Here is a 17,009-nt window from a genome sequence, read left to right on the forward strand (position 1 = left end):
TAAAACCCTGCAGGGGTGGAAACATGGTTGCCAACATAAACTGTTGCAGGTACCATACAACCCAAAATAAACTGCACACTTATACTGGCTACAACTGAATGCTTCCTTCTAACCTTGCTTTGTGGGGCGTGGGGAACGTGTGGGTGCACCCACACACAGGCACACCCAATTCAAGGTGCTGGCTTTGACCTATACAGCCTTATTTAGTTATTTATAAAAAATATGTATATACTGCCTGCTGAATCTCTTTTGGCAGAGCAACCCACAGGACTGGGCTAATTACACTAAAGGCTTGGTTTCTCTTTATCAAGTGAACCTCGCTAATTCAAAGAATGATTAACAATGCTCCTGCAGATGATCTCAGTGATCAAGTGTTCAGGCTATCCCCGAGATACCCCAGACGTAAACTGCCATCCAGGTTTTTTGAATTAATACATGTAAGGCTTAGGGCATCGATGCATCAAGGACTGCCTCTCTATACAAAATGAGTGCTGTCTGAGGCGCATCTAGTTCAGCCTCCTGCTCTCTCGGTGGCCAACCAGATGCCCACTATGGGAAGCCTGCAAGCAAAATATGAGCACAATAGCACTCTCCCTATCTGCAGTTCCCAGCAACTGGTATTCAGAGGCATCCTGTCTCCAACAGCGGAGGCAAAAAATAGAGCCAGCGTGGCTGGTAGCCACAGACTCCTCCTACTAGCATCTGTCCGAAGCTGCATCCTGCCCACCTGTAGCTGCTTGATGGTTTCTCCACCTTTGCCAATGACGAGGCCCACTTTGGACGCCGGAATGAGGATCTCTTGGATTGTGCTGTTGCCGTCCACGTCGTTGTGGAACCCAGGCCCATTCCGACAGCGGTCCACAATCTGCCCCAGTAGCCGCTTTGCTTGTCTTTGGGGGGTGGGGTGTGTGGAAGGGAGAGAACAGAGGGGGAGAGAGAAATAGCCTCAAGGAAAACATCTATTATATTGCAAACACCCCCATCTTGCTGGGTGTAAGGGGTGGGGACTACCACTGGAATACAGGGAGTTTGGGGAGGGGAGGAGAAAAAAAGAGAGAAAAGACAGGATACAGAAGGGAGAAAATAACCAGCGGCCATGATGGCAACTCTCTGCTTTGGATCAGATTCCCCTCTCTCAGGCACACCCCATTTTGGAGTAGGAGAGAGCGGAGAAGAAGCTCACAAAGTCCAACCAGCGCCTCAAATGCTTCCTTTTCACTGCGGTGGCTTTTCCTACCTGATACACCTCTCCCATCACTTGCCCACTTGTAGCTCAAGTGGAAGAACATCTGCCTTGCATGCAGAAGGTCCCAGGTATGATCCCAAGCATCTCCAGGAAGCCCTACAGAGACCTCCTGCCTGAAAGGCTAGACAGCCACTGCCTGTCAGCGTAGACAACATTGGGCTAGAGTCAGTGTAAGGAAAGCTTGCTGCTTAAAATAATTCCTTTATTTAGAACCATGAGGTCAGGAATCCTTTTGTTATAAGAGAAGGGCCATAGCTCAGTGGCAGAGCACTTGCTTTGCATGCAGAAAATCCCAGGCTCAGTGCTTGGTAATTCCCAGGCAGGGCTGGGAAAGTCCCGTTGCTCTCAAACCTCTCTAGCCACTGCCAGACAGTGTAGGCAAAACTGAGCTAGATGGAGCCAAGGTCTGACACTGTATAAGGCAGCTTCCTGTGTTCAATCCCTGGTGCTTCTGGTCCCTATGGCACCAGTTAGCCACTGGTGAACTGACACCTAGCTCACCCAGCAGCACACAAAAGGAGAAAAAGACACCATCCTTCCACCTTTGCATTTGTGCAGGTTTTGAAAAGGATGAAACTCAAGTGTGTCATCGTAATCATAAATTGCAGCAGCAAAAGGAAAGCGCTCTCTCTCTTCTCACGTAGCTCTGAAGAAACAGACCTTTAAGCAGAAAGCCACAAAGTCTCCACCCAGGTACTCTGTGCAACAAATGCATAATGCACATCAGTTTTTCTGGATCTTATAGCTTATAGTTTTCCTTTTGCTCCAAAACAAAAATACTGGAAGAAGGGTAGAGGTGAGAGGGAGCCCACTTCAGTACCAGCACAAAATAAATACGCAAAAAATCCAACCAGACTGCTTTGCCCTCTAACATGCACCTCTCAGTTATATTTATCCTTACACCTACGGAAGAAGAAAAAGAAAATCCAGGAAACCTCAATGCTTTTTTCAATCATCCAAACGCAACTGAAAAAAAGGAAAGAAAAAAAAGATCCCAACAGATGGATTTGGAAAAAACCCACCTACCCAAAGGCTGCGGGAGAGAAAGAGCAGCTCCATATGGCTAAGTGGGTTCCTGTTAAAGCCAAAGGCTCGTGGCTCCAAGTCCCAGCGGGGAGGTGGTCCTCAAAATGGCTTGGGAAGAGGCAAGCTCAGCTCCTGGGGAGGGGGAGGGAGGAAACACTGACCCTAAATTTTTCTATAGGGCGAGAGAGAGAGAAAGAGAAAGAGAGCAGAATCCCCACCCGCCATCCCCCAGCTGGGCTGCTGGGTGGAACATTCTTGCAAGGGGCTTTGGGAGGGGCAGGGGGTGAGGGGGGAAATAGCCAGCAGCACCTAGGACAACGTCTCACACCAAAGGAAGTGGCCGGTGGTGATGGTGGTGTTAACTGACAGATGCCCGGCCCCAAATGGAAACATTTTGACCTGCAGGTTTCTGCAGAACCAATGCCTCATAAGTTAATAAGCACATAAGAAGAGTCTGCTGGTTCGGGGGAATGGCCCACGTAGTCCAGCTTCCTGCTCTCACAGTGGCCACCTAGATGCCCCAGTGGAAAGCCCCTCACAAGCAGGACGTGAGAGCAACAGCACCTCTCCCAGCTTGTGATTTCCAACTGGCATTGAGAGGCAACCTGCTCTTGATACTGGAGGTGTAAAATCAGAACAGCCCTGCCGGATCAGGCCAGTAGCCCATCTGGTCCAGCATCCTGCCCTCAGAATGGTTGACTAGATGCCTCATGGGAAACCTGCAAGCAGAAGCTGAGCACAACATCACTCTTCCCTCTGGTTTCCAGCAACTGGTATTCAGAGCGCACAGGCAGAACATAGCCATCAATAGCCTTCTCCCTCTGATGAGGAGGATAATTAGTTGATTGAGGCATGTTTCTGGTAGTGCCCTTCTAGAATGAGAAGGTAGATAAAGGAGGCCACTTGAGCATGCAGTCATTCTGGGGAAACCAAGAACTCCCCTCATTTGATCAGATGTGGCCAATGAAAACTAGCCAGTAGACTAGTCCAAAAACCCATCCACCTAGGCAAGTGTTTCACACCCTCCATGCACTGGGGTTGCCAACGCAATGCTCCCCTCCAGACATCTCTTGGGACTCCCATTTCCCCTCACCTTTGAGGATTGGCCTTAATGGCTGCTGGGTGTTAAATACTCAACATCTGGAGAATGCCACACTGTCTGACAAGATACATTTTCTTCCTCCAAGAGAGCAGTGATTAAAGCATTGGACTAAGACACGGGAGATCAGGGTTCAAATAGCCACTTGGATGGACTTCCAGGAAAAAGGAACAGTGGACTGTCGTTCTACCAGAAGATAATTATGTGCTGATTGATGATAGACAGACATTCTGGATATTAAATCACTCTGGAAAATAATGGTGAATGAGTGAGAGAATCCTCATATACTTTGATTGAGGCTGTTCTCTGCTGTCTGTGACTGGGGACTTGTACAGGGGTCAGAACAAGCTGAAGAGCGAGTACCTGATACTATGTAAGAAGTATGCCTTTATGGGTATAAAATCTGTATCCTCTCTTTCATAAACACTTTCATGATAAGAAAAACTATCTCGGATAGATTTATATGTCTGCTGGCTAAAATCTGTAATTGGAAATCCTGTAAAAACTACTTTCTGTTGTTAAGAGTAACAAAGGGAACATGGGTCTAAGCAAGAGCAAAAAGCTTGATTTATGAATGACAATAAAGATTAAACGGATGAGGCGATTACTTCTTTTCCTTCTTTTGGAAAAAAACGAAACTGAAAGAGCCCTCAGTGGGGAAAGAATCTTGCTGTGGCTGTGAAGGTGCTCTTAAGGTGGAACCTTAAGGGGGAGTTGGAACTTATAAAGAGACTGAGTTACAAATAACATCAAAAACATCAAAAGTATCCAGTATAGCAAATATATCTTTGACTTTTCCAGTGACTGTTGGGATCATTCAGCAGTTGTTGGCTGAACAATTAAAAACTATCAGATCAATGCTTGATGAATCAGAGGGCGATGAAATGGAAAATATCTAGAGACTTCAGACCAAATCAATGAAAAGCTGGCAGGACTGGATGATGAAATAGTAAAATGGGGGAAAGCAGATGATGGAATGGAATTGCCTTCTGTCTAAGGATTTGGAGGAGAGGATGGAATCATAAATGGAGAGATGGAGAGTCATCTGCATTTGACATTGATGGAGCTGCGAGAAAAAGAAGTCTAAGGAAAACCCCAGTCCTGGCCTTTCTTCAGTTCTAGCAGAGAGAAAGTATTCTGCATATGATTTGGAGTGGATTCAGATAATTATGCTAATAAATACATGGTGCTTTCTCTGAAAAAAAAATGAAAAGGGAAGCTCCTTGAGGAGGAGATCCAGAAACTATCGTAAACAACATAAAATGGAAAACAGAAAATTGAATGTGAACATATGGAACTGGGTAAGAATTGAAGAATATATAGTAAGGGGAAGGGGAAATTAATATTATTAATAGAGGTAAAGTTAATTACTAGTAATAACAATTTGGGAATCTCTCCTAAATATTTTGCAAGAAGAAGAAATGAATGATTAAGACACTTTGACTTAGAATATGGTTTGACAGAAAGAGGAGAAGATGGATATTAACACTGACAGAATGTCGTTAATAATCTTTTTCTTATGTAACCGACAGACAGAAAATTGGAAGCTTCTTTTCTCTATCTTTAATGTTTCTTTCCCCATTGTTTCCCCCCTCTTGTCTTTTCTTGTTTCCCCTCCCCCCCTTTTTTCTTCATGTTTCTTTTGGAATACTAGGTTTGGGGGCCTTTATTAAGCTCCAGGAATTAAGTATTTGTGGGGTGTGGATGGCTGATGGAGGACCCTGGGTGGAAGAAAGGGAAGTGTTGGTCTCCCAGGGTGAGAGGCTGGGGGAGGGATTCCAAGTGAGAGCTAGGAGGGACTGCTATCCTCTATAGGTTGTGGGGGCTGAGAATCACCTCCAGGAGAGGACTCAGTATTCTACTTGTTCTCTTTGTAGTTTCTGTAGCTATTATCTTATTGATAAACAATGTATTCAAATACCCACTTGGACATGAACTTCATTGGGTGGTGGCCTTGGGCCAGCCACTGCCACTCTCAACATAACCTATCTCATGGGATTGGTGTGGGGATTAAATGAAAACTAGGACCTGGGAGAACAGGGCTCAAATTCCCCCCTTGGCTATGAAGATCACTGGATGGCCTTAAGCTAGTTACTGCCTCTCTCAACTTAACCTACCTCTCAGGGTTGTGATGGGAGAAAAATGGGAAGGAGGAGACAATGTCACCTTGAGCTCCTTGGAGGAAAAGTGGGATACAAAAAATGTCAAATAAATAAATAAATAAACAAACAAACAAACAAACAAACAAATGCTCTTGCATCTGCTGTTTCTTCATTCCTCTGCTGCTGCCCTTTCTTGACTGATTGTCCTCACTGACAGAGAGAGGAAAGAGGTTCTCTTTGCTCACCAGGAGCGGGGTGGGGGTGGGAGCGGGGTGGGGGCCACTGTTCAAGTGAGCGAAGACCTTTGGATGCCTCTGCAACAGGCTTTTTAAAAAATGTTTTTTTACACAAAAGGGAGAGAGATCCTTTGTGCTTGTCTAGGAGGTTTGAGAGAGTATTGAGGGGCCTCCCCTCATTAACACTATAGCTTGAAGATGGTAAGTTACACCAGTCTTCGGGAGCTTCTTCTCTTCATCAAGCTACAATGCCAGTGAGAGAAGACCCCGGGTGTCTCACTCAAGACCCCGGGTGTCTCTCCCACTGTTTACTTTCCCAATACTTCAGTGCAAATGAAAGAGGACTTTGGGGTGGGGGGAGGAGGCAAGCAAAGTAAATAAACACAAGCATAAAAAGAGCTTGCTGGATCAGTCCAATGATCCATCTAGTACAGCATCCTGCACTCATAGTGGCCAGTACCTGTAGGGAAACCTGAGAGGACCAGAGCTCGAGAACACTCTCCCCTCTTGTAGTTTCTAGCAACTAGTATTCAGAAGCACTGTGGAGGTAAAACATAGCCATCACAGCTAGTAACCATTCTCCTCCATGAATTTGTCCAATCCCTTTTTAAAGCCATACAAATTGATGGCTATCACTGCCTCTTGTGGAAGCAACTTCCACAGTTTTAACTATGCGCTGCATGAAGAAGTCCTTTATTTTATCTGTCCAGAATCTTCCAACAACCAGTTTTGTTGGATGTCTGAAAGTTTTCATGTTACGAGAGAGGGAGCAAAACTTTTCTGCATCCACTTTCTCTATGCAATTCATACTTCTATAAATCAGTTTTTATAAACAGAAACAGAGGCTCCCCCAAAAGCTAATTATTTATATGTGGAACCCTCCTACAAGTGACAGGGCTCACCACTTGCCATTAATAACAAGAGTTGCATGTCAGAAGGCCAGTTAAATACTTCTCTGGGGTCTTCTCTGCAACACCAGGGTAACTTTTCAACCCTTAAAAGGGTGCCCTCGTTCAAGCAAACTCAAGAGTTTTTGTAGAGGACCACAAAGACAGTCTACGCTGTGAAATGGAGGTAAACAGCCCTTCAGTGGGCCAAACTGTTGAGCTATTATGTATGAGATAGAAGTGTTTGGAGCAGAGTGAGTCTATGCTGGCTATAAAGAGGACAGCAAGCAACTGAAGAGAAGAAAAAGGGTAAGAGAAAAACAAAAAAGGAAGAGGGAAGAGGACTAAGGGGAATAAGTGGAGACAACCAAAGTTATATAAATGTATATGCCAATTAAAAAAACTCACTCAATGCTCTCTGGCGTTCCAGTCAGCACGCAGGGTCTCTCTGGCATTCCGCCGCTGTCTGTAAAAGACAAAGCAAAAGAAAAGAAAGATCAACAGGTACTGGGTATCTGATAATTCTTAGCAGTGTATCAGTTTCCAGCTGGTTGAATAAAAAAGACTGGATTACTTCAGTGCATTCTATGTTGGGCTGCCCTTGGGCTTGGTTTGGAAGTTCCAACTGGTGCAGAACACAGAGGCCAGGCTGTTCATGGGGGCACATGGCAGACAGCATGTGACACCTTTGTTGAAACATCTGCACAGGCTGCCCATCCACCACTGAGCCACGTCCAAGGCAAATTAGTCTCGTACTAATTTACAAAGCCTCAAATAACTTAATAACTCAAATAAATAAAGCACACGCACAGACGCACACTCTGCCTGGCTATGTGTAAAACAGAGTTTGGCTTTTGGAAGCACAGAATCTTGAGTTCTGTCCCCTGTATAAACCATCCAAGCAAGCAGGCAAGCAAATTCTGCACACATTCCCTTCAGCGTCCTTGTTTTAGTCTCAATATTGTTACTCATGGGGAACGGAGTGATGCCAGGCTTATACTAAAGCTAGCGTGAGCAACGAAAAGAACTCACCTGGCATTGAACAACTTAGGACCAAGGTTGCTATATCCATTGTCAGCCCTACTCAAGTGTAGACCCCTTGGAAATTAATGGACCTAAGAGAGTTGGTCAGGTTACAATGGCTACAACACCATGGCTCTAAAATTGTTCAGGGCTTTTAAAGCGGTCTCTAGATTACCGCCTTCTAGGGAGGAAGGAAGGTACTGATTTTGGGAGAGGAATGTGGGGCATGCTTTTTTCCATTGGGACTGATCCTTCTTGTGAAAGGAGAGGGAGAAGGCTCTGGCCCTGGTGAGAAGCCTTGCAGGAAAGTACTTTTGGAGTCTAATAGAATGTTTTATAGGACATTTCTATTATCCTAGCTTTCAAGTTGGTCAGACCGTTTTATATTTAATATACCAATCTAAAAGACTAGCAGGTGTGTGTAATCTTAGTGCTGCCTTGGTTCTTTGGGAAGCTGGAGGTGGTGAGGGGGTGAAATAACCTTACCTGGCGCAATCTGAATTTTGCAGCCTGACTCTGCCTGAATCCGAGAAATCTGCTCACCACCCCGGCCGATAACTGAAATAAAATTTGGAATTGATCAGGATTTTGTTGCTGCCAACAGACTAGAATATTGCTGGGTTTTTCATTATTTCAAGAGCAAGATGTGAACAAGCACATGACTGAAGTTTTGCATGCATCTATGAAGGGAGCATCTGTAAACTTAAATGTCTGGAAGAAGATGAAGCGAAGATGCAATGCTCCGAAATCACAAGTTTCAGGTCCTCCACCCACCTATCTGTTAAGTGCAACTGAGTTGACACCTTCAGTCAACAAACAATTGACCACTCCCAGCCAGCTCTGCTAAACCAATAGCTAAGTCTCAAATTCTGCTGGCAGGCCATCCTGCTTGCGGCCTTTGGGGCATCTGGAAAGAACAGGATGCTGGACTAGATGGGCCTCTAGCCTGATCCATCAGGGCTTCTCTTAAGTTCTACTTGCATGCCTGGAAGCAGGATGCCTTTGAATACCAGTTGCTGGGAGTGCACTCAGCTTGATGACTTCCCACAGGCATCTGGTTCATCAGTGGGAGATCCAGATGCTGGACAAGATAAGCCGCCTTTGGCTGGATCCAGCTGCAGGGCTCTTCTTATGTTCTACCACCACTACCTCCGAGTACTAGTTGATAGGAACTACAGGTGGGGAATGTTCTGCTGTTGCGCTCAGGTCCTGTTTGTGGGTTTCACAGTGTAGGTGTCACAGTGGCACCTGGTTGGCCACTGTGAGAACAGGAAGCCAGACTGGGTGGGCCCCCTTTGGCCTGATCCAGCAGGGCTCCTCTCCTGAACCTGGGACCCTGAGCAGGCAAGCACATGCTTCACCACCAAGCTGCACACCCTCCCCCTTGAAATAGCCCTTCAATGGTATATCCTCCCCCCCCACATACACCCCAAACCATTTCTCCTCTGCTCACCCCCTCCAACCCCTCCCTCCCAGCACATTACCGGCAAAGTTGGCCATCAAGGTCTTTAACTACAGGCCACTGTAGCACTCAGGAAGTAACTAAATTATCCTCAATTGATTTTAAGGTTCACGTGGAAAGCATTTCCCCCGAAATTGCCACGTTCTCAGCAGCATTAACAGAAATCTGCGCTGTTATGCTGAGCACTACCTATCATAATATATATTAGTCTTCAGATGGAAGGAGTGTTCACAAAGGCCCCGTATGAAGGAAAGAGAAAAATTGCTGCAAACCAGAATACTTACTGAATCCAACCATTTTATCAGGCACTTTGAATTCTTCGGTTATTACCCTGAAGAAAAGAGAAAAGGGGAGACTCATCACGACAGATAGACATCGTCGCCTTTTCCAATAGCATCAACTGTCACAGGACATTTAGGAAATTGAGTTTCCATCTCCAGAAAGTGAAGTAGGAACTAGTTCCAATGTTGTGGAAAACTGGGTGATGAAGAATGGAGCTTTTAGCCAGTAGCCCCTACCAGCTTCCTACAAGGGTGTCTGGAAAGCTGCCCTCAAACCAGTCAGCCCATGCCCTAAGTGCTGTCGGGAAGGGCTTGCTCTGCCCCATCTCAGGGCATGAAGCACATTACAGACATGGGCACGAGCTTTTCAATGTGGTGGTGCACCAACTCTAAAGAAGGCTTGGCACCAATGCTGCTGAGATTACAAGGCCAGTTGAAAGGACACTTCTTTGCCCAGGATTTTGCAGGGTTTGATTCAGTTTGGCTGGCTGCAAATTAACAGCTAGCCCATCTGTACTACAGTCATACCTCGGGTTGAAGTAGTGTCAGGTAAGTATTTTCGGGCTGCGGGCTGCAGTGACCCAGAAGTAACAGAGCGTGTTACTTCTGGGTTTCGCTGCTCACGCATGCGCAGACGGTCAAAATGACATCACGTGCATGCACGGAAGTGGCGAATCGCGACCCGCACACACGCGGGTTGCATTCGCTTCTGGATGCAAACAGGGCTCCGGAACAGATCCTGTTTGCATCCAGAGATACTGAGAAGGAGAGGAAGTAAGTAACATAAAACTTATATATTGCTGATTGTGGAAAAACAACAACCTCAAAGTAGGTTGCGCCCAGGATCCTATTCCAAAGGCAAAAACTAGGCTGGGATCCAAAAAGGCAGGCTGTTTTTGAATATACATCTGGTCGGGGTGTGTGTGTGGCTTTGGGCTTGCAGCTCTTGCATACCACCAGAACAGACATCATGCTACATGGCAACCTGCTTTCTAAACCAAGTGGGAAGGGCCACAGCTCTCCCAACAGCATTCTGCAGGTAGGATTTTTTTGTAAACCACTTCGAGGGTTTTTATACAACCAAGCAGTGAACAATTTCACCAAATAAGTAACTCAATAATAGGACATGGGGTGTCCTCTGGCCTCACACATGTGAGAGCTGCTGACAGTCAGAGAAGGCAATACTGAGCTAGATGGATTAATGGTAAAAGGTAACTTCCTATTTGGGAAGAGACATAGCTCAGCGGCAAAGCACCCACGGTGCATGCAGAAGTTCTCAAGGCTCCAAACCTGACAGCATTCTCATGTAGGACTGGGAATGTCCCCGGTCCCAACCCTGCTGCCAGTCAGAGTAGACAATACTGCACTAGATAGATGAATTGTCTGATACTGTGCATACACATACAAAAACAACACTCTTACTGATAGCCTTTCAAAAGAAGCACAAAAATCTGTTGTTTCAAGGTTTTCGTGGGTTTTTCCCAAACTCCATTTGGCTACTCTAAGCAGCTTCATGAATCTCAGCCCAAGTCACAACGTTTAATTCAATGCAGACCTTCCTTTCTGCGTTACCCACTGCTTACGCGTGCCTCATCTCTTTCCAAACAAATGCATGCAATATCCAGGAACGCAAGCAGAAAACTTCAGTCTTGGGGCGGGGGCGTGTGGGAAGAGGAGAAACTGAGCCTACGCAGTTCTGCCACGTTCTCAACCTCTGACTCTCTAACACTCCAGTACAGATGGCAGATCAATAAACAATTAGAAGTGATCAATAAATAATAAAACATAACCCACTGCTTACCTTTGATGTACCAGGGCCCCTAACTGGTTACCTACTGTGTCGGAGAAGAGAGAGAAAAGAAAAAAATCAAAGCATTAGTGCGGATAAACTAACTTCATCTCTATAGCAGGGAAAAAAAAGAGTTCTTACCATTTTCATCAAGGGGGGAAAAGAGAGCGAGAGAGAAAATAAAGGAGAAGCAGAGCTAAAAAACAGCAATTTGGGTTCAGTGGCTGAAATGAATGTGTTATGTGGAACAAGAAACAGGAGGGGATTTCTTGATCAACAACAGCGGAGAAGCGAAGTGTCCAGCTGAACGCAGGATAGGAAATTGATCCACCTTGCTCCCATGTGGTGAGAGGCATGGGGAGGGGGAGAAATCCAGCACCTCAGGATCCCAGAATCCCTAGAAAAGTGCAGCCCACCCCAACCTCCCCAAATTAAACCCAATGTAAAAAAATAATAATAATAAAAGATCAAGCAGATTGGTACAGCATTTAAAAGGTGGGGAGAATAAGAAGCCATAATACACAAGAGATTTGGAAGGATTTAGTCTAATCAAACGCACTGAGAGAGAACAGAGAGAGAGATTGAGGAGGGGTTTGGGAGGGGGGACTTGCAACATACTTCTCTGGGTCTCTCTTAACTGTGCTCCATGGAGCCAATTTACCCGAAGACCTGTTAAAGGAATAGGGCTGTTAAAGAACCTTGCATCATCACCAAGTTTTATGTGCTATGACATTTCTACTCAATACGACCAGGGGAAGAGCTATGTGCAAGGTTGTCTTCTGTGCATGTACACACACACCCCAATCGGAAAGTTTCCATTAGTTGTTGTCACTACAATTTATTACATGCCCTTCACCCTAAGGATTACAATTATTAAAACACAACCTTAATGCTAAAACACAATACTGCATGATATCAGAAACAGTTTAACACAACTTAAAATTACAAAAAGAGCTGTATCCTAAAAATATACATGTCTCAAGTATATACAACTTATTCTTGCATTTGCAGTGGGGTTGAATAGATGACACTTTGGGTCCCTTCCAACTCTACCATGCTAAGATTCTATGTGCCAAAAGCCAGGGTAGGGTGATGTGTCTTCTGCATTCGCCGGAAGATGCATAGTGAAGGCACCATATGCACCCACAACTTAGGAGCTTAGCACCAGGGAGAATCTGTAGGGAAGGACGCAGTTTTTCAGGTATTTGGGGTCTAAGCTAGTTAGGGCTTTAAACACTAATGTGAGCACCTTGAATTGGGTCCAGAAACAAACCAATACATCTATTTAAAAACAAGGGTTATACAAGATCTGAAGGGAACCCCAGCCAGCAATCTGGCCACCACATTTGAGGCCAACTGAAGTTTCCAAGTTGTCTACAAGGGCAGCCCCATGTAAGGCACATTGCAATAATCCAATGTGGAAGTTACCAGAACACAGAGTACAGTGGCCAAATTATCTTTCTCCAAAAGTGGCTGCAGCTAGTGAGCCAGTTCGAGCTGAAGAAAGGCATTCCGATCAGTGAGGTCATCTGAGCCTCAAGTGACAATGTTGAATCCAGGAGTGCCCCCCCACCAAGTGCAATAATCTCTCCCACATCAAAGGGCTGAATTGCAAATAAGAGACAGTAGCAAAGCTGGGGGGGGGATGGGGAACGGACGGACCATGTTGTGTCCAACTAAATTATGAACAAGTTCCTCAAGTGCAACAGAACTTCTCTCTACTCTACTTCACCCCTGCATCTGTTCCAGAAAATTGTGGTGGAAGAACACCAGGGGATTGGCCAGGGGAGGTGGAGGCAGAGCAGTGGCGGTGGGAAGTTATGTTGTGCTCCAGAAATTATTTAGCACCCACAATAATTACATTAACTCCTCAAGTTGTGAGGCTTTGAATACATATATAATTGATCTAGAACAAAAGATCCAATGATATATCAAACTCAAGGGGTATGCCCACACAAATAAGTGGACTAAAGTCTATGAGCTTCAGGGGGCTGACTAAATGCCTAATTTAGATACCACCTGAAGAGTCTCCTGGCACCTTAAAGGCTCATTGCATTAGCTTCCATGGACTCCAGGCCACTTTGTTGGATCAGCAGTTTTGGCGAAGAGTCATTCCTTGACCAACAAACCTAAAATTGTTGCTAAACTTTTAGAGACAATACCTGCCCATACAACAAGAACTGTGAACACAGGAAGAGCCGTAGGTCAGTGGAAGAGCACCTGCTTTGCATGCAGAAGGTCTCAGGTTCTTTCCCCAGCAGCAATTGCAGGTAGGACTGGGAGAGACGTCCTGTCTGAAACCCTAGACAGCCACTGCCAGTTAGCTCCCTATGTCCCTGTTTAAATCAGCCTTCAATTCTGAACCCTAAGGACTGGAATCTTAGCTCATTTTCAGGGGAAGCACCACACACAGCTCAGTGGGTAGAGCAACTGTTTTGAAGGCAGAAGATCCCAGGTGCAATCCCCAACATCTCCAGGTGGGGCTGTGAAAGATCCTCTGACTAAAACCAGGGAGAAACACTGCCAGGCAGTGTAGAAAATATTTAGTAAGCTGGAGCAAGGGTCTGATTCAGTATACAGCAGCTTCCTTTGTTAATACAATGGTTTGTACCTTAAGGCTATGTGAACCAAACAGAATCCACTTGCTCACCCAAAAATGGGGGTTTGGGGGGCATGCTCAGTAGGAAGCACCCAACATATCCCATTTTATGCTCATGCAAGCAGAACCTTAGCAGAACGTCTCACAAAAATGAGCTGCTGAGATATAACAACTGGCAGAAACCATTTCAATTGCATCTCCTTGCTGAGGTGCAAACAGACTAAACTTCAATGAGATAAATTTTTGCCTAACCACTACCCTGGGCACCCACATACTATTTTTAACCTGAGATTAAGTGGGCCATCCTAGGAATCAAAGTGGTGTCGGAAGGGCAGGTACAGACACACACACAACATGAAATTGAGGAGTGATAAAATACTACCAAAGCTCATCACGGTCTCTGATTAAATACATGTTTTAGGCAAATAAACACAACAGGCAAAAAGATGGCCAATCTATTTCTGCTCTACATCAATCACTTCCTGACAATACAGGTCTCCAAAGTCATCAACCAAGTGCCAATATTTTTATTGCTCTGCATCTCTTAGAATGGGAGCTGCCACTGAGCAATTAACACCCTGGTATGCCTTTTGAAAGTTCCCACTGCGAACTGAAGGAGCTCGTATTGGCTTCTGATCAATCTCATGGGAGCAGTGTATGACAGAGCGGGGAAGCCGGTGGCCAGAGCAGGAATCTACAAGGGATGCAAAGGTCTTTTTTAAATTGTGGAGAATGAGGATGCTGGGATTGTTGGGGGCGGCGGGGTGGGGGGTGGGGAGCTTGCTAGCTGTCATCCCAAATCCATGTCTGCTCCTCTCTACCCAGGACCGCAGAGGATTAAAGGGATGCTCTGGGATGTCTTCTACCTACAAGAACAGTGTTTCCCAACTGGGGGCCAATTCTCCACCTATTGGGACCACAGGTGAAAATTGCATAAATGGGGGGGGGGCACAGCACAAGGCTAGGGGGCCACAGAGGGAAGTGAGAAGTCAAGGGGGGGAAACAATTGTTAAAAATCCTCATTGGCTGGCTATCCACTTGGCCAATCACAAATGGCTAAGGGGCGGGGCCTAGCACTCCTTTTTGCCACATGCATTTTCTTTGAGCAGTCCTGGTTTGTTTCTGAACTCAGTGTCTAGTTGAGCGGAGTCATCTGGTGCTACTGACTTGCACCTAGTAAATAACTAAGTGTCTACTCAGCAGAAAGCTGCACTGAGTTCAGTGGGCCTTACTCTGAGGTAAGGGTGTGTGGGGCTACAGCGTTTTATCTAGGCAGCCAGGGCTCCTCCGGATGACAATATCTTTTTGCATCAGGTCAGTGAGGACCACTTGCTTTATTGTTTTTCCCCATATATACATAACTCTCTTTGCGCCTTTTGGACTGTATCTGTAGCTTTCCTCCTCTGTATCAAATAACTAGGGTCAAATGAGTGTTGCTTACTTTTAATAATACATGCTTCAACAACATTTCAGTATGTTCCTATCATTTTATGTAACAGCATTTTACATAATGGAGTGCTCTGGTCCATGGGGTCATGAAGAGTCGGACACGACTAAATGGCTAAACAACAACAACAAATTTTGTATAAATTATAAAAATTATAAAACATGTTTTGCTTAAAAACAAAACATTTAAATAGCTTCCTTTCTACCGGTGGCGGGGGGGCATGGGCGTAGCCCGGACTTTTGTTAGGGAGCAGGCTTTCGTTAAGAGGGAAGAACATCTTATTTGTATTGATTTTTACTTATTGGGGGGACAGCTAGCCCTCTTCCCCCCTTGGCTACACTGAGGGCTGGGCACAGGAAGGAAACAAGGTTAGAAGAGGGCCATGGTTGGAAAAAGGTTGGGAAACACTGAACCAGAGGACAGAGGGGCTCTTACGCTAGCAGCTTAGTGAGTTTCAATGCTGTGCAACACAGGGATCCAACACCATGATGGAACTAAAAGAAACTCGGAAAATTAAAATGTTGATCAGAAACACATATGTACTTACAGAAATCACAGTAGGCATGAGATAACGCTTACTACGTAAAAAGTTTTATTAAGGAATAGACACAGCAGATAGATAAACAAGATAATTTCCGAAATCGAGATAAAGGGAAGTCGATCAATGTCGTCAAAGTTGTATGTATCTCATGTTTTGTTTGTTTGTTTTTTTCTCTTTTTCTGTTTTTTTCTTTTTCATTTTGTCTTTTGTATGTTTGTGAAATATATTTATGTCAAAATTTAATAAAAAATTAAAAAAAAAGGAACTAAAAGAAACTCATCCAAATGGTGCAATCTACTAGGCAATCATCACCTGTTTATGCGCACTCTAGTGCAATGATGTTCCTTTGGGACAAAATGTTTTGCTGGTGGAACAAGTATTACATACACACACAAACACACACACACACAAACACCCCACATCGATTCTCGAAACAGACTGTGGGAAAAATTTCAAATTGCTAACATTGACAGCAAACTTCTACTATTGATCCAAGAACTATTCAGCAATACAGAAATAACGGTCAGAGTAGGTTTAAATGGTGATATGACTGATGCTTTTAAAATGTCACGAGGGGTGAAACAAGCTTGCCTTCTGGCTCCCACTCTTTTAAACTTTCATATTAATGATTTGGTGCCAACGCAAATTCCCCATCCCTAGTAATTAGGAACAGAAATATCTCAATATTAATGTAGAGAGATGATTTAGTGCTCCTTTCCCAACTGGGCCTCAAAAATCTCTTGGAGGTGTTCAGTACATCATGTAAACAAGAAGGCCTACCTATAAATTACTCATTATTTTAGGCAAACACAGTCCTAGGTATAAATGTTCAGATCAGGAAGCCATAGGACAAACTTGCTCATTTAGATGCCTGGGTGTACTCTTTAGTGAAACCCCCTGTTGGAAGTGTCAAATGCAGGCAGTGCAATTTAAAGCACAGAAAACCATAGGGACATTGATGAAGTTTTATTACAATAAGGGAGGGCAGCTGGTTGAACCTGCCCTAAATATATTTGGTAGCAAGTGCTTACTCAAATTTTCTGTATAGCACTGAAATCTGGGGCTCTGATTTGAACTCCATTAAAGTTTTGGAAACACTGCAAAATATTTTTTGGGGGGAAGCTATACTCTCTAGCAGAGCTTTTTTCCAGGTGGAACTCACTGGAACTCAGTTCTGGCACCTCTCAAGTGGGCACCATTGCCATTGTAAGAGAACAAGGGAGGCATTCTTGGTGAGTTCTAGCACCTCTTTTTCTATAAAAATAGAACTG

General features: G+C 44.8%; 1 protein-coding gene across 6 annotated transcripts in view; it reads right to left on the reverse strand.

The window, feature by feature from the left end:
• Positions 1–17,009, reverse strand: part of FUBP3 (far upstream element binding protein 3) — a 60,387-nt gene that overhangs the window by 22,175 nt on the left and 21,203 nt on the right. For 3 of the 6 annotated variants that reach the window (XM_079961347.1, XM_079961344.1, XM_079961346.1), the window contains exons 3-8: positions 11,770–11,820; positions 11,164–11,197; positions 9,366–9,412; positions 8,106–8,177; positions 7,005–7,062; positions 728–890 (exon numbers count right to left, since the gene is read on the reverse strand). In XM_079961347.1, coding sequence (XP_079817473.1) covers positions 728–890; positions 7,005–7,062; positions 8,106–8,177; positions 9,366–9,412; positions 11,164–11,197; positions 11,770–11,820 — 425 coding nt within the window. The remainder of the gene's footprint in view (positions 1–727; positions 891–7,004; positions 7,063–8,105; positions 8,178–9,365; positions 9,413–11,163; positions 11,198–11,769; positions 11,821–17,009) is intronic. The other 3 variants (XM_079961349.1, XM_079961345.1, XM_079961348.1) reach the window with 1 other exon arrangement.

The sequence above is a fragment of the Podarcis cretensis genome, assembly GCF_951804945.1.
Source record: "Podarcis cretensis genome assembly, chromosome: Z".
Classification (NCBI taxonomy): Eukaryota; Metazoa; Chordata; class Lepidosauria; order Squamata; family Lacertidae; genus Podarcis; species Podarcis cretensis.